The 25451-nt window shown below is 45.7% G+C and overlaps 1 protein-coding gene across 3 annotated transcripts in view; it reads left to right on the forward strand.

Moving 5' to 3' along the window:
• Positions 1–25451, forward strand: part of Usp13 (ubiquitin specific peptidase 13) — a 110342-nt gene that overhangs the window by 11311 nt on the left and 73580 nt on the right. The window contains exons 2-4 of one of the 3 annotated variants that reach the window (XM_041659014.1): positions 9708–9833; positions 17794–17854; positions 23650–23771. In XM_041659014.1, coding sequence (XP_041514948.1) covers positions 9708–9833; positions 17794–17854; positions 23650–23771 — 309 coding nt within the window. The remainder of the gene's footprint in view (positions 1–9707; positions 9834–17793; positions 17855–23649; positions 23772–25451) is intronic. The other 2 variants (XM_041659015.1, XM_041659016.1) reach the window with 2 other exon arrangements.

Below are 25451 nucleotides of genomic sequence, written 5' to 3' on the forward strand. Positions count from 1 at the left end.
GAGAGTTCTACATCCTGCTCCACAGGCATCGGGAAGAGACACTGGACCTGGTATGGGTTTTTGAAACCTCAAAGCCTACCACCATTGACATACCTACCCCCAAAAGGCCGCACCCACACTCACTCCTACAAGGCCACACCTCTTTATCCTGTCAAATAATGCCACTCCCTAAACCTTCCAATATACGAGCCTATGGGGGCCACTCTTATTCAAACTACCACAGTATCTATGATCTTTGGTCTGTGTTTCTCGTGTGTGTGTGTGTGTGCATGTGCGTGTGTGTCCTCTGAGAAGAGGATGACGCTGCTCTCCCAAGAGCTTCTCTTGGGGTTGACCAGTGGTTCTTAGCCCGTGAGTTGCAACCCCTCCGGGATTTGAACAGTCCTTTCACAGGGGTCGTCTAAGACCATCTGCATATCAAATATTTACATTACAGTTCATAACAGTAGCAAAATTACACTTAGGAAGTAGCAATGAAAATAATTTTGTGTTTATGGGAAGGGTCACCACAACATGAGGAACTGTGTTAAGAGCTCATAGCATTAGGAAGATTGAGAACCACTGGGCTTGACAAACAGGCGTTGTGTTCTCGGTGATCCTGTGAGATGTTGGGCTCACTGTGAGAATTATGGACCTTAGGATTTGCTGACTTTTCGAGGGAATACCCATGTAATTCTGCTCATACTTGTATCATCTTAGCATGGGCTTGCCTGGGAACCCATTCCTCATGTTCACAGAGACTAATCAGGGTAGGGAGTCGCATTCTGAACCATCTCCTTTAAAGAATAAGATTAGGATCTTGAGAGATGGTTCAACTGGTAAAAGTGCTTACCTCAAAGGAATGAGGCCTGAGGCTGAGCCTCCCAGTCCATGTTGAAGAAAAGCTGGGCACGGGCTATAGAGAGTTCAATGGGTGACGTCTAAGTACTGAGTTTGGATCCCAGCACCCACATTAAGGTTGGGTGAGGCTGTGCAGTGCAGAGAGGACGGACAGAAGTGGATCCCTGGGGCTCACTAGCTAGCCAGCCTGGCCTGCTTGGTAAGTTCCAGGACAATGAGACTGCCTCAAAAGAAAAAGGCAGAGGGTGCCTGAGGAGCAATACCTGGGGCTGACCTCTGGTTTCCACATGCATGTAGATGCTTGCAAATGTGCTCACACAAATATGAACATATACAAAGAATAATAAAATTAGCTAAGAAGTTAGTAAAAATGAGATCATGAAATTTGCCGGCAAATTAATGGGGCTGGAGACAACCATTCTAAGTGAGGTAACCTATACCCAGAAAGACAAATGTTACATGTCTTTTCTCATGTCTGGCCATTAACTTTGAATTTTCAGATATGTGCGTTTTATTTGGAATACCTGTAGAGGTCAGGAGTTTAATAAGGGGCTTTTGGGGGCGAGGCAGTTTCAATGGGGAGGAGATAGACTGGAGTAGAATAAAGGCTTAAGATTGAGTAAAGGAACAGGAAAGCTTGCAGTGGGGTAGGGGCTGCAAGGTCAGGGTGGAGGAAGGAATATGGAGAGGGATAGCTAATGCTAAAGCCACTTTGAAAAAGCCATATGGAAACCTTCTAAGAGGGAGAAGACAATACCCCAACTAGATATTACATGCTAGCAAATAAAAACCTCAGTACCAGGAGTAGGTTATCTCTTTTTGAACTTTTGGCTGATGGTGTCGCATGAACTCCTTGTGTAGCTGGGGATGATCTTGCTACCTCTACCTCCCAGTTCTGGGATCACAGGCAGTGCTGTGCTGGCTAAGCTACATTCCATTGTCTCCTTTATTCCTTGACCATCAGAGCTTGTCTTGCTGCACATCTGGTTAGGCTGTTCGTCTGTCTTTGCTTGCCTGGTCTCTTACCATTATGTGTGTGCACACGGGAATGCAGGTGCCCATAGATGCCAAAAGAGGGCGTTTGGTCCCCTGTGAGTCAGCCAGTGTAGGTTCTGGGGACAAAATGGAGGTCCTCTGCAAGAACAGTAGGTGCTCTTAACTGCTGAGCCATTTCGCAAGCCCAGTACCTACCTTCCTTCCTTCCTTCCTTCCTTCCTTCCTTCCTTCCTCCCTCCCTCCTCCCTCCCTCCTTTCCTCCTCCCTCCCTCCCTCCTTCCTTCCCTCCCTCTGTTCTTTTCTTCCCTCCTTTCTTCTTCTTCTTCTTCTTCTTCTTCTTCTTCTTCTTCTTCTTCCTCTTCCTCTTCCTCTTCTTCTTTAATTTTGAGGCAAGGATTTTCTGTGTGTATCCCTGAATGTCCTGGAACTCACTTTGTAGACCAGGCTGACCTTGAACTCAGAGATCTACCTGACTCTGCCTCCCGAGTGCTGGTATTAAAGGCATGTACCACCACCGCCGTCCAACCCTAATTTTTATCCATTTTAAATTAAGAAACAAATCTAAGTTCCTGAGTAACAAGCAGAAAATGCCAAGAGGGCTGAGGAGATAGCACACTCAAAGACCTGAGTTTGAACCCCAGTGTACAAAAGCCAAGTGTGCTGTCGTGTACGTAATCTCCAGCGCTGGGTAAACAAAGACAAGTGGATTCCTAGAGCTTGATGGCCAGCCAGCCTAGTTGGCGAGTTCAGCCCATGAGAGATCCTTTCTCAATACAACAAGGAAGACTGTGCCTGAAGATGACATCCAAGGTTGACCTCTGGCCTTCACATGCATGTGTGCAAACATGCACAGGCACCCCATCTATACACCTGCACATGGGCACAGACATGCACAGACACCCCATCTATACACATGTGTACACACATGCACAGACACCCCCATCTATACACCTGTGTACACACATGCACAGACACCCCATCTATACACCTGCACGTGTGTACACACATGCACAGACACCCCATCTATACACCTGTGTACACACATGCACAGACACCCCCATCTATACACCTGTGTACACACATGCACAGACACCCCATCTATACACCTACACATGTGTACACACATGCACAGACACCCCCATCTATACACATGTGTACACACATGCATAGACACCCCCATCTATACACCTGCACATGTGTACACACATGCATAGACACCCCCATCTATACACCTACACATGTGTACACACATGCACAGACACCCCGTCTATACACATGTGTACACACATGCACAGACACTCCCATCTATACACCTGCACATGTGTACACACATGCACAGGCACCCCACCTGTGCAGTTTCCCATGCGTGTAAACATGCACAGGCATCTCATCCATACACGTGTACATGTGTACATACATGCATTGAGCCCACTCATAAAATAATATGAAAAAAAATGATCCTACAATGTCCCTCCATCACATGAAGAAAATGTTACATATTAGAGGATGTATGTTGTATATGTTATAATGTTTTATACATACATACATACATACATACATAGTTTTGTTTTTAACTTTGTCTTGGAGGTAGGGTCTTCCTGTGTTACCAAGGCAAACTTCAGCCTCCTGAGTTCTGGAATTATAGGTGTGTGCCACCATGTTTGCTGGCTCCATTTTCTTTGCAGGAAAATCACCACATGTGTGTTCCCTCAGTATGTGCTCTCAAGTCTGCTCTAATGGCTGCCATTTGAAGGAAGGGTCGTGCATGGTACTTCATCTCATGACTCCAGGCAGCTAATTCTAGTTCTTTTCCCCCCAACTTTTATTTTGAAGTCAGTGTTCCAGAAGACACTGTGCCCTTGTCCCTTTTGTCTTCCTACTATAATAGCATGTGGGTCATTCTCCATCCTGGCTGTGGCCGTGTGCTGATGCTGGCTCCCTGTGCCATGCTTGTTATGGTAGTGACCTCTTGTTTTCCACAGGAGATGCTGGAAGTGTCCCCAGCTTCCTGAGTTGTCACCTCTCACAGGCACTTTCTGCTTTCCTGCCTGCCAGTGAGGCTGCTCTCCAAGAGAACACCCTCATAAACAGAGTTTTCTGAGCACCTGCTGATTGACAGTGTGGAGTATTTTTATTTGCAATGACTGTTGACTCATTCACACGTGTCTTGGAGACACGTGACCTTGACCTTTGTTGGGGAATCTTCTGTCATTGTTTTAAATGGCAGACAATGTAGAAGAAGTCACTTTGTCCTTGATGGTGCTTATGAATAGCATGTAGGGTAGGTAATACACCATAATTAATGAATAAATGGCCACGGAAAGGTCATGCACACATTGAAAAGCATTGCATGAACTTTTGACACCGCTATTTGGGAGAAGTTGTAATGTAATTCATTATATCTCTTATTGAGTTGAACCTCAGTGTTGAAGCCTTGTGATCGTGTCAGCTTGGCTTTTGTGGGGATGCAGATTTTATTCATGATACCTTACATCTTTCTGCCTACTGTATGATCTCTGCATTCCCTGCAGTGTATTTTAGCAACGCCCCTTTATTATCTGTGTGTGTGCGTGTGTGTGTGTGCATGACACAGTGCACGTGTAGAAGTTGTAGGACAACCTCCAGTGTCTGTTCTCACTTTCCACCTTGCTTGAGGCAGGGTCTCTCTTTTGATGTTCACTGCGCTTATGCCAGAGGTGTGGTCTGAGAGCATCCCTGGCTCCTCCTGCCTCTCTCTGCCTTCCATCTTCCTGGAGATGCACTGGGATTGCAGGTGGATGCTACTGTCCCAGTTCTCTTGTGGGTAATGGGGATCTGAATTTGGGCCTCGCGCTCTCTTGGGAAGTGATTTACCCGCTGGGTCAGCCCCCGGTTTTGCCCTTGCTTTTGAAAGTGTTTCTGTGATCTGCTCTCGTATTCTTCTGTTTACAGCTCATTCACCAGATGTAGGTGGCTTGAAGGTGGGGGTGGAGGCAGATGCTCCTCCAGGTTCCCTTGGTGGTAGATATAGAGGAGAGGGGCTAGCTAATGCGGAGAAGAGGTTGCGAGCTAGGAGCTCTCATCAGCTTGTCTCTGCTTGTTTGCTTTGCTATACATGAATGGGGGAACTTCATCAGCCTCAGTGCGTCATCAATTTTGAAAGAAGCTGTTCAGAGTGCATGCTATTGGGGGCTGACTCTGAAAAATGGTCCGACTGGATCTATTATATATTTTTTGAGATAGTGTCCTAGGGTTTTGGTCGTTGTGATAAAACACTGTGACCAAAAGTATTTGGAGGAGGAAAGTGTTTTTCATCTTACACTTCCCCACCATAGACTGTCACCGAGAGAAGTCAGGGAGGAAACTCAAGGCAGGCACTTGGAGGCAGGAACTGAAGCAGAGGCCATGGAGTACTGCTTACTGACTTGGTCCTCAGGACCTTCCCAGCCTGCCTTCTTATACAAGTCAGGACCAAATGCACAGGAGTGCATCACCCACAATGGGCTGTGCCCTTCTACATGAGTCATTAATCAAGAAAATGCCCCAAAGGCTTGCCTACAGGCAATCTGGATGGAAGTATTTTCCTCAGTTAAAGTTCCTCTTTCCCAGATTACTCTAGCTTATGCCAAATTTGACAAAAGAAAACCTACCAGGAAATTATTGACCCCTTGTCAATTTGACACACAAACATATTGCTATTAAATCATAATTTTTCCTTTCTTATTCCCAAAACATCATCAGCATGATAATATAAACACTCCAAGTTTTAAGTCTAACAGTCTTTAAATTTTTTAATGCTTAAAGTCTAAAGTTTTTTAAAAATATTCAAGATCTTTCTAAAAATCCAGTTTCTGCAACTCTAAAAGTCTCTCTTCTCTAAAATTACCAAGTTTTTCTAAAACATCCAAGGTCTCATAATTGTGGATTTCTGTACGATCAAAATAAATATTTTCTTATCCCAAGAGGGAATAAACAGAACATAGTCATGAACCAAAGCCATCAAACCAAAGTCTGCCAGTGTGAAGCTCAGTGTCTGACATCTGGGGCTCACGATCTTCTGGACTCCAGAGGCTTGAGTAGCTGCAGGTCTCGGGCTCTGCCATCTACAGCACACACGGCATGTCTCACGGTTTCAGGCAGGCTCCACGCCACAGCTGCTGCTGTTCTTAGTGGTCCTCTCGTGGTGCTGGTGTCTCCAAAATGCTGGTGTTTCCACGGCACCTGAGATGCCTCTCCTGGCCTCTCTTCAGGGTTTCTGGACCGCCACGTGGTGCCAAGCCTCAGCTTCTCTCTATGGCCACTCCAGTCCTGGGGCTTCTGCTGCGCTGGAGGCTTCTTTCACCAGCGTCCTCTCCTCGCCTCGCACAGTGCCAAGCCTCAGCTGCTCTCAAACACAAGAGCCTACAGGGAGACTCATAGTTAGTACAAAGAACAGCTGCCAGCAGGGGGCATATCCTAGGTACCTCTGGACCACAGCTCCTGTGTGCTGACCTGTCACAGACGATGTCTCCTCAGTGTTGCTGGTCTCTTGTTACCCATAGCTGATTCTTCAGTCCCTCCTGACTAGTACTGATTATCCCAGCAAAGAACCAGTTTTGTGGTTCTGATCTCCTGTTAACCACAGCTGATTGATTGTTCAGCCCCAGATGACTCAGGACCACAGATCTCGAGTCTTAAAATACTGAAGGAGCCTGATAAAGCCTTTAAGGGATTCTCCGACCTCCTTCTGAAACATCACCATTGAGGACTTGGTCACTAGCAATACTCCTAGTCCCTTATATGCAGATCACTCAGTGGCTTTTTCTAGCATAGAATTCCTAAGTCTTCCCATGATCCTTCCCGAAACACGTGATCTGGTCTTTCGCAGCAATGCCCTATGCCTTGGTACTGATATCTGTCTCCATTATGGTTTTCGTCGCTGTGATAAAACATGATGACCGAAAGCAACTTGGGGCAGGGAGGGTTTGTTTCATCTTATACTTCCACATCATGGTCCATCACCTAGGGAACTCAGGGAAGAAACTCAAAGCAGGAACATGGAAGCAGGAACTGAAACAGAGGCTGTGAAGGAGTGCTGCTTACTGGCTTGGTCCTCATGGCTTGCTCAGCCTGCTTTCCTAGTCATTCGAGTCAGGACCACATGCCCAGGGGTGGTACCACTCAAAATGGGCTGGGCCTCCCACATCAATCAGGCAGTGCATATATTGATTGCCTACGAGTAATCTGGATGAAGGGATTTCCTCAAAGGAGGTTCCTCTTTACAGATAAGTCTAGCTTATGTCAAGTTGACAAAAACCGGTCCGGGACAGATGGAGTATCACATTGTAACAAAGGCTGACCCGAAGTGGACTGTAGTGGACTGTGTTAAACTCCTGGCTGTTCCCCTATTTCAGCTTCCTGAGTGCTGGGATTAGAGATGTGAGACACTGCCTAGCTAGGACCAGTATTTAGACGTGAATGAAGCAAGAGGGACGAGAGCGTGGGTCATTAGAGCGGACTGCCTGTTGATTCTTTGCTGGGCAGCTTTGAGACAGCTTTCTGTTCCGGTGCGCCCTGAACTTTGCACCTATTCACAAGCTCCCGGTGAAGGTACCTTCACAGGAGCAGAGAAGCCACTCCTTGTTCCAGAGGCCAGTCTTGTGTGTCGGATGAAAGATGCCCGGATGTTTATAACAGTCGCCGTCCTCTCTCTCTCTCTCTCTCTCTCTCTCTCGTAGAGCTGTTCTGTTTGATTATGGACTTTGGGATAATGCCACACAGCCCTAGAGATGGACGCCAAGTGATTGGTGTATTCATCTCGATCAAATGCTCTAGAAAGTGAAAAACAAACACCAAACTATTAGATGGGCATTGCTAGATTATCAAAGAATTGGCCTGGCTATTACTTTGAATTTGCATTGTGGAGCAATTGGATATTTGCCTTTAGAAAAATGTTATTATATAGCATTTTTCTTTTTTTTTGTTCGTTTCTCTGTTCTCTCATTATTTGCCTCCATTTCCTCTCTGACTGAAGAATATTTCTTGGTCCTAAACTGCATGGCTGTGCTAATTGCTTCCTCTCCCTTCTGCTGTTTTTCCCCGAGTATAAAATGACTACACTAGTAGGAGAATTACCTCACAACAGCACAGCAGATAGCCAACATTTATGTAATGCTTTGTGGCATAGGAAACTCTTTGGTGTGTATTTTTCCTTTTCTACTTAGGCAGCCTTATGATGTGGGAGTTACCAAAGCCTTGTTTCCAGAGAGCATGGAGCCCACCCGGTTCCTGTCACTCCCGTCAGGCTGCAGAGCCGGCTTGTTCATGACTTCTATGACAAATTCCATGTGTCACTTACCCCTGCCCCGTATCTTATGGTTTAGGTTCTTTAATTGAATTCACATTTATTTTATGGAAGTGATTTTTTTTCCTGATCACGATATGGTGCTTGATTTAATACATCAACAGCCATTATAGATATATTTATATGTTTCTATCTACTGAGTGCAACTATGCTAGAAAACACGTTTATTTAAAAGAAAAACATCTGAAGGCTTCTCTAATGTATTGGTCAGGTGAATGTTATCTTTAAAGGATTTTCTTTTTTTTCTTTCCTCCTTCCCTTCCTTTGCTCTCACGCTGTAGCCCAGTCTAGCTTCCAACTCGCCATCCTCCTGCCTCACTCTCCTTAGAACAGGGTTTACAGGTGCACTTCACTACACCGATGTCAGTATAAGGAATCTTGATGCGTGTTGGCTGGCAAGCATTTTCCTTTTGTATTTTTCCTGAATTACTTCACATGCATGGGTATTTTGCTGCATGCACGCCTCTGTACCTATTGCATCCTTTTCTCGTTTTCTTTGGAAGGGTGAGAGTAACGGTGGCCTATCAGGGTCCTTCTCCTGTGCAGAAAGGCTGGGCAATTTTATAAACTAATTATTCAGAGAGTCATATTAGGCACAGTGAGAGAAAAAGATATGAACTTGAGATAGAAAGTCAAGTGCCTTGGATGTGAACATCCACCCTGACTTCATGCTAATGGAATCACCTGATGTGTTTTGAAATGTGGCAAGGGGAGATGAAAAGAGAAACAGATTGAAATCTAACTCTGAAAGTGCCAGGATGTATATACTTGGGAAAATGACTCAGATTAGTGTTTTAAATTATGAAATGGAAATATTAATAAATGTCTTGAAGTGGCTAGCAGAAACAGCTATTACATATTCTCTTGGACAGCATAGCAGGCATGTCTGTTAGTCTTTCTGTCGCTGTGACAAACACCCGAGAAAAAGTTTAATAAAGGAAGGATTTATTCTGGCTTATGATTTCAGAGTTTCAGCCCATGGTTGGCCACATTGCTGCAGTTTCTGGTGAGGCAGGATGTGGTGGTGGGAGGTGTGTGGCAGAACAGAGTTGCTCACCTCACTGCATCTGGGAAGCAGAGAGAATGACTGTATTATAGGCCTTCTCCTCTTTTATTCCATCTAACTCTGGCCTGTTGGCTTCTACAGCCATGGGAAGGGCAGGTCTCTCCCCTGAGTGACTTCTCCTGGAGACTCAGATGAACCCAGGAGCTCTACTCAAACTGAACATTGAGATACCATTCATGGCGCGCTGCAATGCTTAGCTCCTTCCTGCCTCCCTTCCCGTGCCCTATGGGAAATGTCAGACACACGTTCCTAGGGCCTGCAGTATCTCACCTGGGATGAAAGTAGCCTGCATCCAGTAAGCATAGTGCCCTACAGGGGTGGATGGGGAGCCACTGAGGGTCCAGCAGACACCTCCAAGAGTCACTGTAGCCCTTTGCTGAGGTTGACCCTCATCGTTTACCTTCCTTCCTCTTCCAGTTGTCTCTGTCTTGATGACTTGGCCAGGCGTCCTTGGTAACTCTGTACCCTGTCTCTTTCTTCTAGAACTCTGAAGGTGGACTCTATGTATGCATGAATACGTTTTTGGCCTTTGGAAGGGAACACGTTGAAAGACATTTTCGAAAAACTGGACAGAGCGTATACATGCACCTGAAAAGGCACATGCGAGAGGTGAGACGGGTGTCTGGAGAGTTCCTGCATGCCCCACACAGGGGATGACCATACCCTCAGAACCCTGCGTTCTCTATGATGACAGGAAACCGTAGAAGTTTGTAGGCACTCAGGTTCCCTCCCACCCCAGTGCTTACCTTAGCCAGTATTAGTTTTCTTCTTCTAGGCCACTTGTTGGAGTTAAGAAGCTGTGTATTTGATTAACTGGAAAAAGTAATTTTAAGTTTAAAATATGAAAAAGTACAGACCTAATGCATCCCAATGTTTTCCTGAAGAAAAACTTTCTTGAAAGTCTACATCCCTTTGTCTCTTTAAAAAATATAATTTTTCTTTATTCTTGAGAATGTTATATAGTTATACTATAAAACATGATCATAGCCACCCCATTTCTTTCTCCAACATACACCCCAAGTTGTCTCCAACATGTCCCTTCCCATAATTTGTGTTCTATCTCTTTTGATAACCTACTGAGTCTGATTAGTTCACCCTAATGTGGAGCTGTCCTCTGGAGCATGGAAAATGTAGCAGTGGCCGCATGTTCAGAAAAGAGTAACATTCCCTCTCCAGCAGTTCTCAACTGCTGGTCACGCCTCAGCAAGCGGTGGACTCTGGAGAGCACATCCTTCACCTCTGCTGGGGCCTTGACTGGCCTGCTCTTGTGAAGGTCTTGTACACACCATCACTGCTGTATGAGCCAATGGTGGCAATACCCTGTCAAGTCAGAGCTCTGCTTCCTAATCTCCAGCTCTGACCGTCTTCTCCTCTTCTACCATCTTCCCTTGGCCTTGTGGAGATGAGGGGGGGTCTCTTATTCTTGGCACTTTGGCTGGTCATGGGTCTCAGCACTGGCTGATTGCCCACTTCAGGAAGAAGTTTCTATGACTAAGGTTGAAAGTAGTCTAGTAGTCTGTGTAGAGACATAAATATTAGGAACAATGACAGCATGGCCATTTAGCAAAATAGTAATAGGGCCCATGACGTCCCATAGCTGTCGGCTGTTGACTAGGGTTACAGAATCAGGCGTAAATCCTCTCCTGTAGAGCAGACCTCAAATCCAGCCAGAACACAATTACTTTCCCTGTAATTGTCATGCCGCGAGTAGGTACATCTTCCCCGTCAGCTGGATAGTCCCTCATGCGGGTCCAATAAGACCAATGTTTCTTTGATTTCTCTGAAGCTTGCCCAGGAACTGTGAAATCTAGCCAGTGGGGAAGATAATTTTTGCTTTGTATGATTTTTCTATGATCTTTAGCAAGATTGTGTGGTGTATTCAGCAGTAGGGCCTTACCATGCAGTTATGGTGCTGACCAAGGGCCGTGGCAATAGCCTGTGCTGTTTTGGATACCTCTGGGGGCTCTTGACCCTGTGTTTACTAACCCATGTCTTCTAGGGGTAGCGTTGTCCTCTGATGTACAGTAATTCTGTTTGAACCCCCTTTTTAGTTGTATTTTGAAGTTAGCTTACTAACTAGTGGGTTTCCATATAAGGCTTTTTCGCACGTCCTCAGTTTTGGTTAAACCCACCCTATGTCTGGGATTATAGCTGTGTGCTCCAAGGCCAGTTTATGTGGTGTAGGGGATTGACCTCAGTGTTCTGCGCCTTCCAGGCAAACACTCTACAATGGAGCCACATCCCCAGTTCCCTCTGGAGCTCTCATTCCTCCAAAGTGACCGTCACTCGTTCTCATCATCATTTTCATGCTCAGCGTTATATCTTAATTGCATTTCTGTGTGGATAGTATGTAGTATGACCATGTGCTTTAAAGACATGGATGCATGTCCCCACACTCTCATCTACGACTGGGCATAGCACCTCACCGCTCAGTGTTGCTCTGAACGCTAGCTGGGCCGAGATGCCTGTGGGTTTATTTACAGAATAGTATTACAGAAAATACTAAATATCTGTTAATATGTAAATTTCTCCTCAAATAATCTGTAAGTTCCATTCTTCTCCTAATGCTGAATATTCGGATTGCTTCTGTTCTTTGCCACAATAAACAATACCACAGTGAACATTTTAACATATTTTCTACAGAAACCCTTATACAAATATTTCTGTAAGAAACTTACCTAGTGATCCCATTGGCCTGTGGGTGCTAACCTTCATTTTTGGCAGGAGAAGGCTAATTCTCCCCAGGATGCTTGTGCCAGTTGTCTTCCTGTCTAAGTGGTAAAGAATGAATGTATCTCTGTCCACACCCTTACCATTCCTTGACCGGACTTCCAATCTTTGCCAGTCTAATGGTTATGAAGTGATGTAAAAATATTTGGCATTTCATTCTGTGATTGAATATTTTCTTGCGTATTTATCACCCATTTAGAAAAATTATGATTCTCAGTGAATGTTTTCTTGGTGACTTTTCTGAGTCACTGTTCTGTTACCATGGAAAGAGCTTACATCTGATCCACACAAGGCGGAGACAGTGTGAGAAGCTGCCCTGTGCCCAGTGGTTCACCTCCTAATCTTTCCAAAAACAGTTCCATAGGGCCAGACATTCAAAAATATCAGCCTGTGGTGGCCGTTCTCATTCAGGCTGCCACTGTATGTCTATGCCTGTGTGTGTGTGTGTGTGTGTGTAGACCACAGGGGTGTGTGTGCATGTGCACGTGTGCGTGTGTGTAGACCACAGGTATGCGTGTGCGTGTGTATGTGTGTGTGTGTAGACCACAGGTGTGTGTGTGTGTGTGTGTGTGTGTGTATCAGAGGACAACCTTTGAAAGTCAGTTTTCTTCCTCTACCATGTGTTTCTGGACTCAAACTCAGGTCATTAGACATGTACACCAAGCACTTCTACCCACAGAGCCATCTCTGGCCTCTTACCTTTTGTTACCACTTTTTAAAAACCATAACTTTTTTACCTTTTTAGTTTTCCAACCTTACATTTTGTTACCACTTTTATTTTATTGCATGTTTATTTGATTGTTGAGATTGATAATTTTCAAATATTATCTTATATAGTTTTAATAGTTTATAAACTATCTTGGTGTCTTCTAAGTAGTCAGTTCTGATTTGAGTTTTACTTAATTTCCCATGTCACCCTACCTGATATGCTGAGAAGCCACAGTTTCAAAGATGAGCTTTGACATCATATGATTTTGTCCTGATATGACTTACATGTTTCTTCTGTTGGGATCCGGGATAATGTAAACTTTATCCTATAAAGTTCAGGTCGTTTCACATCTTAGTGTAAAGTGATGAAGTTAAAATGGAGGCCCAGAGAGTCTGCTTTCTCTGGGTCAGAGAGCTGGTGGTGGCATTGCGGACTGCCAGTACCCTCATTTGTGTAATTCTGCATCTAAGCGTTTAAGTTAGACATTCCACTCCTCGGTAGCAGCCTCTCCTCAGTTTTGCCCTTTGGCTCGTGTGTTCCTATTTTGATATGCCGTTCTCTGGGCTCCAGGGCTCTAGGCCTGACACTTGCTCAGCTTGCCTCTTATGACTCATGACTTAAAGCACTGTCTCCACAACAGTCTCCTGAGCTGACCTTTGTCTTTAACAATGCTCCAGATGTTAACCAGTTGATGCATTGAAGCTTCCGTGCGCAAACGCTGGCTCTTCCCCTACTGTGAGGTCTGGGATGATATTAGTCCGTTTTGTATTACTCTCAGGAGGCAGACTAGCTTTATAAGGAAATGAGATTTACTTACCCCATTGTTTGGGGTCTGAAAACCCCCAAAGCATTGTACAGGTCCTGATAAGAGCCCCACAGAGGGCTCACAGGTGGCAGAGTGTGTGTATGAGGAAGTGACATGAAACAGGACACCAGAGAGGTTGAAATTCCTTAAGTCCTTCTGAGGATGGACCCTGATATTCCAGTTTGCCTCATTTTCAAAGTTCTCACCATCATCCAATGCCATGCAAAGGACCAGTCATAACTCATGAGCCTCTGAGGCGTGTGTGTGTGTGTGTGTGTGTGTGTGTAGTGTGTTAGGAGATACAATGTCCTGAAACTTAGCAGTGCAGTACCAGAGTCCCTGCCTCACGCTCTGATGGAGGAAGGTCATTGGCTAATAAAGGCACTGCCCTGGCCCATTTTATTGGTTAGAGGATAGGTGGGAGGAGTAAACAGAACAAAATGCTGGGAGGAAGAGGAAGTGAGCTCAGAGACTCGACCGCTTTCCTCGCGGGAGCAGACGCCTGAGAGAGACGCCATGCCCTGCTCCCGGGATGAAGCTCGGACCCAGGATGGACTAGGCTAGAATCTCCCCGGTAAGCGCACCTTGGGGTGCTACACACAGATGATTAGGAATGGGCTAAATTAATATGTGAGAATTAGCCTAGAAGAGAATGGGCCAAGCAGTGATTAAAAGAATACAGTTTGTGTGTTGTTATTTCGGAGCATAAGCTAGCCATGTGGGCGGCCGGGTGTGGGGGACGCAGCCCTGCCGCCCCATATTACTACAACGCTCTTGTTAGGTCTCCTCACTTGCTGTGTCCTCTCCCGTTCCTCTGAGTGGCCGCTGAGCACTGGCTACTTTGTCAGGTCTTAGCAGAGCGATGCGTCATTGTGTTGAGACCCGGACTCTCCAGAGTCTCTGCAGAGATCCATGGCCGCACCCGTGGTACTTATTTCTCACCTTCTGGAAGCTACCTGTGGTTTTCGTCCCTTTCCCCCTCACCCCAACAGAAACAACATTCACTTGTCTTTGTGCTCCCAATTCCCCCTGCTTTGGGGAACTCACTCTGGTTAATTCAGCTTTCCTTTCTCTGGCTTCTTTCCCCCAGTCTTTCGATAGAACAGTCCACAGAACAGCCTGTTTCCTTTCTATCCTGCTGTAGTTGGGTTCTGATCTTCAATTGAAGCATTTAAAAAACTTTTCTCTTTTCCTAGTCACCTCCGTGTCTTCCTTCAGGACTGAGGGCCTAAGACTACATCTGACTGAGTGTCACTGCTGGTCACCAGAAGTGCCTGGCTTGTCAGGGACAGCTTAGTTAACTCTACATCTTACTGAATAACACTCCTGGTCACTGGAAGTGCCTGGCTTGTTAGGGACAGCTTAGTTAACTCTACATCTTACTGAGCAACACTGCTGGTCACTGGAAGTGCCTGACTTGTCAGGGAGAGCTTGGTGGCCATACCTGCGGGATGCGTTTTAGGTCTGATATTATTTACACTCTAGTGATATTTGAGACTGTTTCTTGCCCTTCTTTCTTTGGCACCATTCTTTCTTGTCTTCTCTCTTTTCTGGCTGTCTTTTAAGCTCATGCCCTTCCATCACTCAGTCATTAGTTACCTGCCTTTCCTCCACTGCCATTTGGCCAGCCAGCCTACCTTCTTTCTCAGAAGATGCTCATCTTCATGGGTTCTCCATGTCCTTGTTTTGCTGTTCTAAGTGTACGCTTCCAAGTCAATAGCTTCCTGGAACTGGATTGGACCATCCAAGTCTGACCTCGGATTTTTTTTTTCAGGATTTCATAGGCTTCCCAGGTTCAGCGTGCCATACTACACACGATAGCCTTCCTGCCAGCACTGTCCTTTCTTGTGAATTTCAGAAAGCCAGATTTTTTTTTTTAAAGGTTTTCCTTTTAGGTCTTGTTACCTGAACTTCCCACACAGCTCTGAAGTCTACTCTGTCTCCACCAACCCCGTTGTCATGGCTTGTCCTGTAGCTTGCTGGTTCATCTTCCTTCTTTGAAACGTATGGCTCTCACTCCTGGACTATGCACTCCCTGTGATCTTTCTAAACGCATGCACTGTGCCTTCAGCCCAAAGTCCCAAACCCTGTAGTGTCATTACAAGATGCTCATGATTGGGCCCCACAACCTTTTTAACCCTTGCTTTCTGCACCAAATTTGTATTCTCCACATAGCTATTGCTGGAATGTGCCATGAGTTAGTGCCCATGTTCTTGTGTTCTCTACACGTATATGTGTGTTTCTCTACTTCTATCCTTCCTTCGCTTTTTCCTGTTGTCGTCTCTCCAGTTAAAAATATCCATTCATCTACTCATGCATTATTTCATCCATTGATCCATCCATCTGCCCATCTGCCCAGCTGTCCATTTATCTGTCTTCTCTGTCTCTTTACTGATCCAGCCACCCAAATATTTACCCACCCTCCTGTCCATCTGTCCATTCATACACCCACCCATCTGTCTGCTTTACCACCACCCACCTACCCTTCTGCCCATCCATACATCCTTTGCACCCATCCTTCTGTCTGTCTATCCACCCACGTACCCATGTACCCACCCGCCTACATATCCACCCATCTGTCTATCTATCCATCAATTTATCCATTCATCTACTGATCCTCCAATTACTAAGTACTTTTTATATTTGAGGACCAATGTTCTTCTTACATGATCAGTCCTGATCATATCTCTACCTCCAGATAAACCAAGCATCTCCACTAATTGTATGGTCTCTTCGACTTCTCTTAGTACTTCTCAGAACCTATCCTGTCTTCTGCCTGCACTCAGGTACCTTCTGTGCTGGTGAGCTCTTCCGGAGAAGAACCTTGTGTTTGCTCTCACAAACAGAACCTGACAACAGGCACAGAGCTATTTGCTAAGGGAGGAGTTTTAGTGCTTGAACCCTGTCCTAGGAGGGAGCAAAGGTCCTTAGTAAGAAGTCCCATTGTTCTCCCCCTCCAGAGGGGTGCTTCTAATCTGAGTCTAAGGTTTGAACCTACATCAGGAAGAGACACAATTGCCAGCCAGGCTCCGTGTAGATTGCTACATTTGTAGACCATCTTTTTCAATTTCCTCTTCTATCATGCAGAAATAGAGGTGGAAGAACACCGCAGCAGTCTGTACAGGCAAGTGACCCCTGGCCATGTGAAGTGAATCTTTGGTCCAGGTTTTGCTTTTGCTATAGCTCACTTTGTTTATTTACTTATTTTTGAGGAAGGTGAATGGTGGGGAGGTGACAGAAGTTCTGGAATCATGGAAGAGAGGGATTTTATTTCTTTTCCTTTTTCCTTTTTTTCCCCCTCTAGACAGGATTTCTCTGTAGCTTTAGAGTCTGTCCTGGAATTTGTTCTGTAGAGCAGGTTGGCCTCAAACTCACAGAGATCCACCTGCCTCTGCCTCCCTAGTGCTGGGATTAAAGGCATGTGTCACCACCGCCTGACCAGGAGAGGGATTCTAGAACAGAAGACATCCAGTTGGCACTCGAGTTTGGAGAGCCATGTTTTTGAGCTGAGTGTTTTGAGATTGCTATGAGGGGAACTGTAAACCCATAGTAGAAGCTATTAAAACGAGATGATATTACAAAGATGAGTTGACTTTCAGTATCAAATAATAAAAGGTGGGGAAGTAGGCTTAGGACTCTTAAGACAAGTAAGGAGGGAAATAAAAGAAATACTGGGTGCACAGCATGGCTGATTCATGTGACTGTGCAGAAAGGAATGGGGTGGACCCTGCATGTAATGGATCTGTGTTCTCTAACAGTCAGAAGATGCATGGTATGAAAGTAGATGGCGAAAGGAAATTGTTACAATCATATTTGCTGGGACTGTCCAGCCATTTGATGGGAACTCACTCACTGCTTCTGAGGACTCCTCCCAATGGTGGCGGACATACGATGCTTGACATGGGGTAGCTTGCCTGTGGGTGCCCCTCCTCAGATGATCAGAATATCAACAGTTAATAAGTCTTTGAACAGTTAGTGTTGAGTATACCCAGGGCCAAGGACCGAGAATCCTTGTGTAGATAAGGGGACAGGTAGCTCACATCTGTCCTTAGCTTAGACTCCAGGTCTCCCCAGAGGGAGCACTGACCACCAAAGTTCAAGAACCAGCTTCATCTATGTCTCTGGCTTGAACTTCCTTTTCCAAGAGGGATTCCTGTAGAACTCAATGAAAATAATCCACAGGGTCAAGAGAATGGTCCTCCACCCATCCGCAAGGATCGAGGTCCAGTTTCCTCTTGGCTTTAACTGGGGACCTGTGGACCACACAGTTTGTTAGCAGACTATTTCATGGGCTGTGTTGTAATGATCTGTTGTTTTCTTTTCAGAAGGTAAGAGCAGCGTCTGCTGGAGCACTACCCAAAAGGAGGAATTCCAAGTTATTTTTAGGTAAAACAGTTACCAATCATGTGCATGCTATATTCTGTCTTTCTGTCTTGTTTCTAGGGGCAGGGATGGGGATGCCTGGTTAAACACTGTCTCTATTTGCCATTTCCCCAGCAGAGAAGAGTGCTTAGAGTACGGATTCAGATCCTAGGCATTAAAGCAGTTTTGGCAGCTAGAGAGGAATTATAGTCCGCTTTTGGTTGCTTTCTGTGTGCCTCCTGTCTGTGTCTCTCTGTGTCTTCTTCTGTCTCTCACTATTTCTGTCTCTGTGTTACCCTCTCCTCATCCTGTTCCATGTAGTTCAGTGGTTGAGTCTGTTACTCTCTACCTTATTTTTGGGGACAGGGTCTCTCATTGAACCTGGAGCGCAGCAATTCAGTTAGACTGACTGTCAACTAGCCCCAGGACCCCTCATGTCTCTGCCTCCCACACAGGGATTATAACACCTATATCTACACACAATAAAACACACACACTGGGACACCCCAGAGGTATTAGCTATGGCGTTGGCCTACTAATTTTTAGCACCCATTATTAGTTCTGGCCTGCAACAATGATTGTTTGATATTCTTCATTAAGAAGAACTAGTCTTGCTTATGCAAACGATCACTGATTTCTAAATCACATCACTAGCCTAAGATTTGTAAAAACATCTGAACACACTATTGTATACATGTGGATAAGTGTATGCATGCATGCATGCCTCTATATTTGTGTATGTATATATATATACATATATATATGTATATATGTGTGTATGTATGTGCACTTATGTGGATGTAGGCACATGTGTGTAACACACACACGTGCACATATTTGACTGAAACCTGGCAGTGTCTAGGAGAACATACTACAGATTGCTAACAGTAGTAGCTCTTTTCTTAGGCTAAGAAAGGGCCTGATTCTGGTTTTCTTTTTGCTTATCCTTATTTAAATCTTTTGTTTGTTGAAGCCATAGTCTTGCTCCGTGGCCCAGGCTGGCCTGGAATTTCTCCGCTCTGCGTAGGGGATCTTCCTGTCTCCGCCTCTTTAAGTAGTGGGACCACTGTGCGCATCACCACATCCCGATAGCTTTTTTCTGCCACTGTAATGAAAAGAGACTGAGAGATGGGGGTGGCTCAGTTGGTCCTGTGGCCTGCCGTGCATATATGAGAGCTTGAGTTTGGATCCTCAGCAACCACAACTGCATAAATATCAGGTGTGGTAGCACATGCATGCAGGGAGCGCAGAGAGGGTGGCTAATCCCTGGAGCACATTGTCCAGCCAGCCTAGCTGAACTAAGAAGACCCTGTCCACCCCCTTCCCCCGCCTCCCCAAATAAGGTTGAGAGTGATCAAGAAAGACACTCCATGTCAATCCCTGGCTTTCACCTTACATGTGAAAACATGTATGTTCACACACATGTGTGAATGTACAAACACATTGACATACAATCACCACACACACAAAGAACAGACACGTGAACTCTTTGAGAAGGGAAGCCATTGAAGCATCCGTGAAACTAGCTGTGCTTCTACGCTTGGTCCTCAGCACTGTGTGCCACCCAGGGTGTCTTCCCTCTAGCTCCCCAGCTGTGGTTTTCTTCAGAAGAATTACCTCAAGATTCTTGGGAGTAGCTTTGCTTCACTGGCGACCTTCTCATTGGCTCAGCTCACCCTGTGCCTCAGCCCCACCTACCAATCAGACAGACGAAGCCACCGGAGAATAGCCTAGAATGAGCTTCGTGGCTGAAAGGGTCAGGCACGTGGCCGTGCTTGAGTGATTGGTCTCCCAAGCACCTGCGCTGTTATCTAGAAAGTGATTTTTTTGTGAGTTAAACGACCTCAGCAATGGATGTAGAAATTATTGAACAATTCGACCCTGTTGTTACTGTAGTTTCAGTTTCTTGAGACTCTCAAACTCACCATAGTAGAGGCTGGCCATGAACTTCCTCTTCTACCATCTCCTTCACCTAAGTGTTAGTTACTGGTGTGTGCCACCGGGGCCAGCTTTTTACATGCAAACAAAACATTTTCTTGCTTCCATGAAGGAGTTAGCTGACTTCTTTGCTTTCAACGATGGTGTTGTAAGATTCTGAGGTTTTATTTTTCCAGCGATTGTTTTGATTGCCAAGGTTGTTGTCAAGGACCAGTTTTAGAAATGAAGGGGAAGGCAGCCTCGGAGGCCTTGCTGCTGCCTACAGCTGCGTTTCAGTGGGGCCTTTGCTCCAAGCCGTGTCTGCGCTTCCTCAGCAGTCCAACATCTCAGGAAACGGAAGGCTTCTCCACAGCTCACAGAGCACTGGATGGTTCCGTTCTTGTGCGGACCCAATAGAAACATTCACAGCAGCTGCCAGTGTGTGATTGCAGTGGCTGTGCCGTGCCCCAAAGATGGCACTTGATAGCTCTTCTGTCTTCTTGCTCTTGTGTTCTTATTGCTTCGTCTTCTGCAGTGTTCCCTGAGCTCTGGTGAATATGGTGTAAATGTCTTGTTTAGGGCTGAGCTGTCCTCTGTATTTTCAGTACTATGTGTAGCCATGAATCTCTGCGTCTCCACCATTCACCGAGAGTAGCCTTTGTCTATGGGTCTACACACATGTATTTAGTAGTCAGCTTGTCTGTGTCAGGTTAGCTAAACAATCATATTCAGCTCCCCTGTATGGCCTATGAAATCATTGAACAATTCGATGTTCATTACACACACACACACACACACACATTTTTAAGCCAACTTTATAGGCTCAGGCAAGGAGTCCCTCCTGTGGAATAGTCCTCCAAGACAATCAGGTAGTGGTTGGTTACCTGTGTGACAGTAATACCTCTTTTTTGTTTTCGCTTGTTGAGTACAGCATCTTGGCATCCTGAAGCATCTTTAGCAGATGTTGGTGTTCTGTGTAGTATGTGCTGTCAAAGAGGCTTCAGGATACCAATACATGGGGGCTGGGATGAGGGAGGCAAATAATGCCTGTTCCCTTTCTCTGAGCTTAACTGCATGTGAAGTCCCTGTCTTCTCCACACTCAGGAGACGTCGACGAGCCCTACATGACACCATGATCTTTCTGAAGCTATGTCAGCTTTGCTTCAGAGTCAGACCGCCCTGGGGTGTGTGTGTGCGGAGGCTCCTCATGTTATTTGTTAGGGATTTAGAGAAGATGTTGAGCAGCATTGAGGTGTAGGAAGTCACCTATGGCCTCTAGAGCATCGTAGATCTGACCTGGGCTTCCTGAAGACCTCGTTCCGTAGAATCTACTTAACGGTCCAGGAGGTAACTCGCCCAGAGTTAGACGCTTAGTAAATATGCTAGCAGGCTTTTTTTCTTCACTGTATTTATTCAGGTCAGATAATATTTGAAGTAGCATTAAGTGAATGTGTTCTCTATAGGAAAGAAATAGATAATACCTGTGTGTATGAAGTTTATTCACAAAAGCCTGAGATTTATTCTCTGTTCCTTAAAGCTGCTGCGTGTATAATATGTTAATAGTAAAGCAGCTTGGAGTGGAACAGCTCATCTGAAACCTTTGCTTCCTGCAAACTTCCTTGGTTTGCAGTGTTTGCGCATGGGAATGATGCAAAGCTGCCTTTGCCTTGAGAGTCCCCTGCTATTTGTTTTCATTGTGATGCAGAATACATGTTTCCCTACCTCTGCTATACTACTGAACTATGTTTCTGATTGAACATTTTCATTCTGATTTTTTGTTATAGATGGTAGAGCCTCAATCATTCATGACACAGTGTCTTAGTGATGGTTTCTATTGCTGTCAATAGGCACCATGACCACAGCAACTCTTACAAAGGAAAACATTTCATTGGGTGGCTACAGTTCAGAGGTTTATTCCATTATTGTCACGGTAGGACATGGTGGCATATAAGCAGACGTGGTGCTGGAGAAGGAGCTGAGAGTTCTATATCTTGATATGCAGGCAACAGGAAGTGAGACATTGGGAATGGCTTGAGCATATATGAGACTTCAAAGCCCTGCTCCACAGTGACTCACTTCCTCCAACAAGGCCATACCCAGTCCAACGAGGACAGATCCTGATAGTACCACTCCCTTTGGGGGCATTTTCTTTCAAACCCCCAAAGATAGGCTACAGTCAGAGGAAGGCACACTATTTTTTTTTTAAATGTGTATGAAACAAAGGAATTTTGTGTTTTATCTTAGGTCCCAACATTTGCAAATATTTAAAAAGAAAGAGAAAACAAAAGAATCTGGAATATTGTACACTTCTGGTCTCTTTTGTTTGAATTATTCCCCTTAAGTTTCTTGCGTTGTTTCCTAAACTGCCTGTCTCCTCTAGGACCGCCTTGTTAAGATAGTAATCTGTCACGTTGCAGTCATTATTTTGGTGTTTCTGAATCTTAGGATTTAGAGTCTTTTATTATGTTTGGGTTATGCTTTGCTGTGTCTTACGTTTTACTTAAAAGGGCCCTGCATTTGAGAGTGGAAAGCAGAGTTACACATGCAAGTAGGGCAAGGCTTCATGAAAGGTAGCGATCAGGTTTAGATCCTTGGTTCCCAGGTGCCTGCTGTCACCCAGTCATTCTCTTCTGGCCACTGAGTCTGTCTGTGTGACTCTGCGTGTGAATGGAACATCACTTGACTTTTTTGTCACCATAGTCCCAAACATATAAACACAAACATGACCTGGGCCGCTGACATCCCTGTGAGAACAAGGCTGCGCTGTCCATGTAAATATTATGACCAAACATCTCCTTGGGCTGTCATCTAACCTTTACCAGCGAGGAGCCAAGCACAGAGGGTGGCCTGGCAGAGGGTTGGCCAGAAGCCTGTTGTATTTACAGAGAATTCGCTAGGCCCTAGGACAACAGGACTGCTCACGTAATGGGTTCCTTCTGTCTTTCGAGATTTCAACCACTATTTGAGGTGGGAGAACAGAGAGAAGGAGAGGCATTGAGGGAGATGGGGTGGATTCCTAAACAACAGCCACTGCTTACTGGAGACCTGCCTTGCGCTGGGTCTCTTCTCTGCCACGTCTCATTTCTCTCTTGTGTAAGAGGAGTGCTTTCCCTTTCCACGCTGAACATAATGGAAGTGCAAAGGTTAGAGTCTGTGACTTGCTTAAAGTTACAGTAAATGTGGACAGCATCAAAGCCAGCTTCACCACTCTCAATGTCCTTCTGGACACGGGAAATGGCTCAGTTAATAAAGGGCTTGCTCTGCAAGCCCGGGGACCCGGATTGGTCCCCAGACCCTGCCATCCCCATGGGTGTGGTGATAAATGCTTGTAATCCCGGCACTGGGAAGGCCAAAACAGGCAGATTTCTAGGACTCACTAGTCAGCTGATCTCGCTGAATCAGTGAGGTTCATGCTAGTGAGAGACCTCTCTCAAAATACAAGATGGATGACTCCTGAGAAATGATACCTGAGGTTGACCTTTGCCTTCACACACACACACACACACACACACACACACGCACACACACACACTGAGAGAGAGAGAAAGAGAGAGACAGACGCACACAGGCATGTGCACATACATAATTTGTTTCCTTTGTTCTGCTGAAATTATGGCCCTAAACTCTTAGTGGAAACATCTGTTTCTTTAAAGCCTATAATTCTGTTTTTAGCGTGTATGCCCATTCTGTGAGGCTTTATGATGTGACCCAGTCGTTGATGAACAAATATGCACCTTTTAGGAAAGATGGCAGGGTCTGTGTCTTCTGGTGTGGGGCAGCAGGATGGTCCTTTCTGTCAGGGTCGGATCCTGTGTGTTAAGCCTGTGGATTCCCTGTGAGGGTCGCACTGGTTCGGACCTCCCTTTCCTCACTTCTTTTCTTTGTTTTTATTCTCTCCTCAGATCTGGATACGGATGATGATTTAAATAGTGACGATTATGAATATGAAGATGAAGCCAAACTTGTTATATTTCCAGACCACTATGAAATAGCCCTTCCAAACATCGAGGAGTTGCCAGCCCTGGTCAGTGAGCATACACATGGCTGTGTGTTGTGTTGTATGTGTGTGTGTGTGTGTGTGTGTGTGTACACGTGGCTGTATTCAGGTGTGTGAGTGTGCACGTGGCTGTATGTCAGGTGTGTGTGTGTGTGTGTGTGTGTGTGTGTACACGTGGCTGTATTCAGGTGTGTGAGTGTGCACGTGGCTGTATGTCAGGTGTGTGTGTGTGTGTGTGTGTACACGTGGCTGTATTCAGGTGTGTGAGTGTGCACGTGGCTGTATGTCAGGTGTGTGTGTGTGTGTGTGTGTGTGTATGTGTGTGGTGGGGTGGGGAAGGCCAGTCCAGAAGAAGAGGATAAAATGGAGCAAAAGTTGGGTGTGGGGGCACATGATTGTGATCCCAGCACTAAGGATGCTGAGGCAAGAGAATTGTGAGATTAAGGCTAGCCTGTGCTAAATAGTTCAAGGCCACTCAGGACCTCATAATGAAACCTGTCTCAAAAAACAAAGCAAAATAGAACTCCCAAATAAATAAATAAAAACAGTGTGAACAGGAGCATCTGTCTCCTCTGAGGTCTCACAGAGTGGCCTTTCCTTATTGCTGCCCGACTCCCATCTCTGCTGGGTTTTCTTTGCCCATGGCTGGGCTCCTCTAGGCTGGGCTGGCTCGTGTGTCTTTGCTGGGATTGTCAAAGACTGCACCTCACAGCTGCTGGGACAGCTGGAGAGGGACTGTTTTGGTTGGAGGGATGGCGGTGTGTTTGTCAGGTTCTCACACTGCCTTTCCGTGTAAGATTTTGTTTGAAGACTGGAAGAGTTTGTCTGCTGGGACAGCGGCAGCAGCACAGTTATAAAAAGAACCAACTGCTCTCACATCCCGGCCTGGGGAGCATCGGGGAGACACACTCACCTCAGCTTTGCTCCTCCGAGAACCAAGATGACTCTTTTAGATTTTTGGTAGTGAGCTCACCCTACCCCCTCTCCCTTCCCTTTTCTTGCATCTTCTTGGAGTCAGTTTCAGGGAAAGGTCTTGCTTTTCCTGGAGAAACCGGATGCTGGGCTGGTGGCGGGGTGGGGAAGCTGCCTATTGCATTTGATTCTAGAGTCCTCAGAGAGGTCACAGGACTGCTGCGGCCCATGATGTCCCTCTTGCTTATCCCTCGCTTCCTGTGTGGCTTCCAACACTCTGTTCCCCTTCTGAACAAATACCTCTGTTTCCTATAGCCTGGTCCCAGAGGGCAGTGGAGCAAGGTGGGTTAATTTAGACATGCTAGTTCATTTTGCCCTCTTCAGACTCCGCTAGAACCAAAGCCAGGCCTGGGGGTCCCAGAACCTTCTGACGGACCCTAACCAGCAAGAACTATCTACTCAGTTGCTCCTGCCCAAAGGGGATGTTTGTGCTTAGCGTTTCCGTGTTCAGAGGGACTAGGTTTCTCACATAACCTATTTTCTTCTGATCTATCACATAGCTAAATTTAAGACCATAGAAGTCAGAGCACCATGCATCTGTCGGCTGCAGCCCTCCCACTTACTAAATGTAAGGCATCCTTTTCCATATGAGGTGTTCAGTGAGGCTTGTGGAAATGAAATTACTGTTGCTTTCTCGGATTTCCCGTGTTGACTCATATGGCTGTTACCAGGAATAAAATACATTAGTGGATAAAATGGTCTTAACCTGAAGTGCACCAACGCTTGCGTCTCTAA

This window comes from Microtus oregoni, unplaced genomic scaffold (assembly GCF_018167655.1).
Source record: "Microtus oregoni isolate MIOR12 unplaced genomic scaffold, Mior012 000010F_ref0000083, whole genome shotgun sequence".
Lineage (NCBI taxonomy): Eukaryota > Metazoa > Chordata > Mammalia > Rodentia > Cricetidae > Microtus > Microtus oregoni.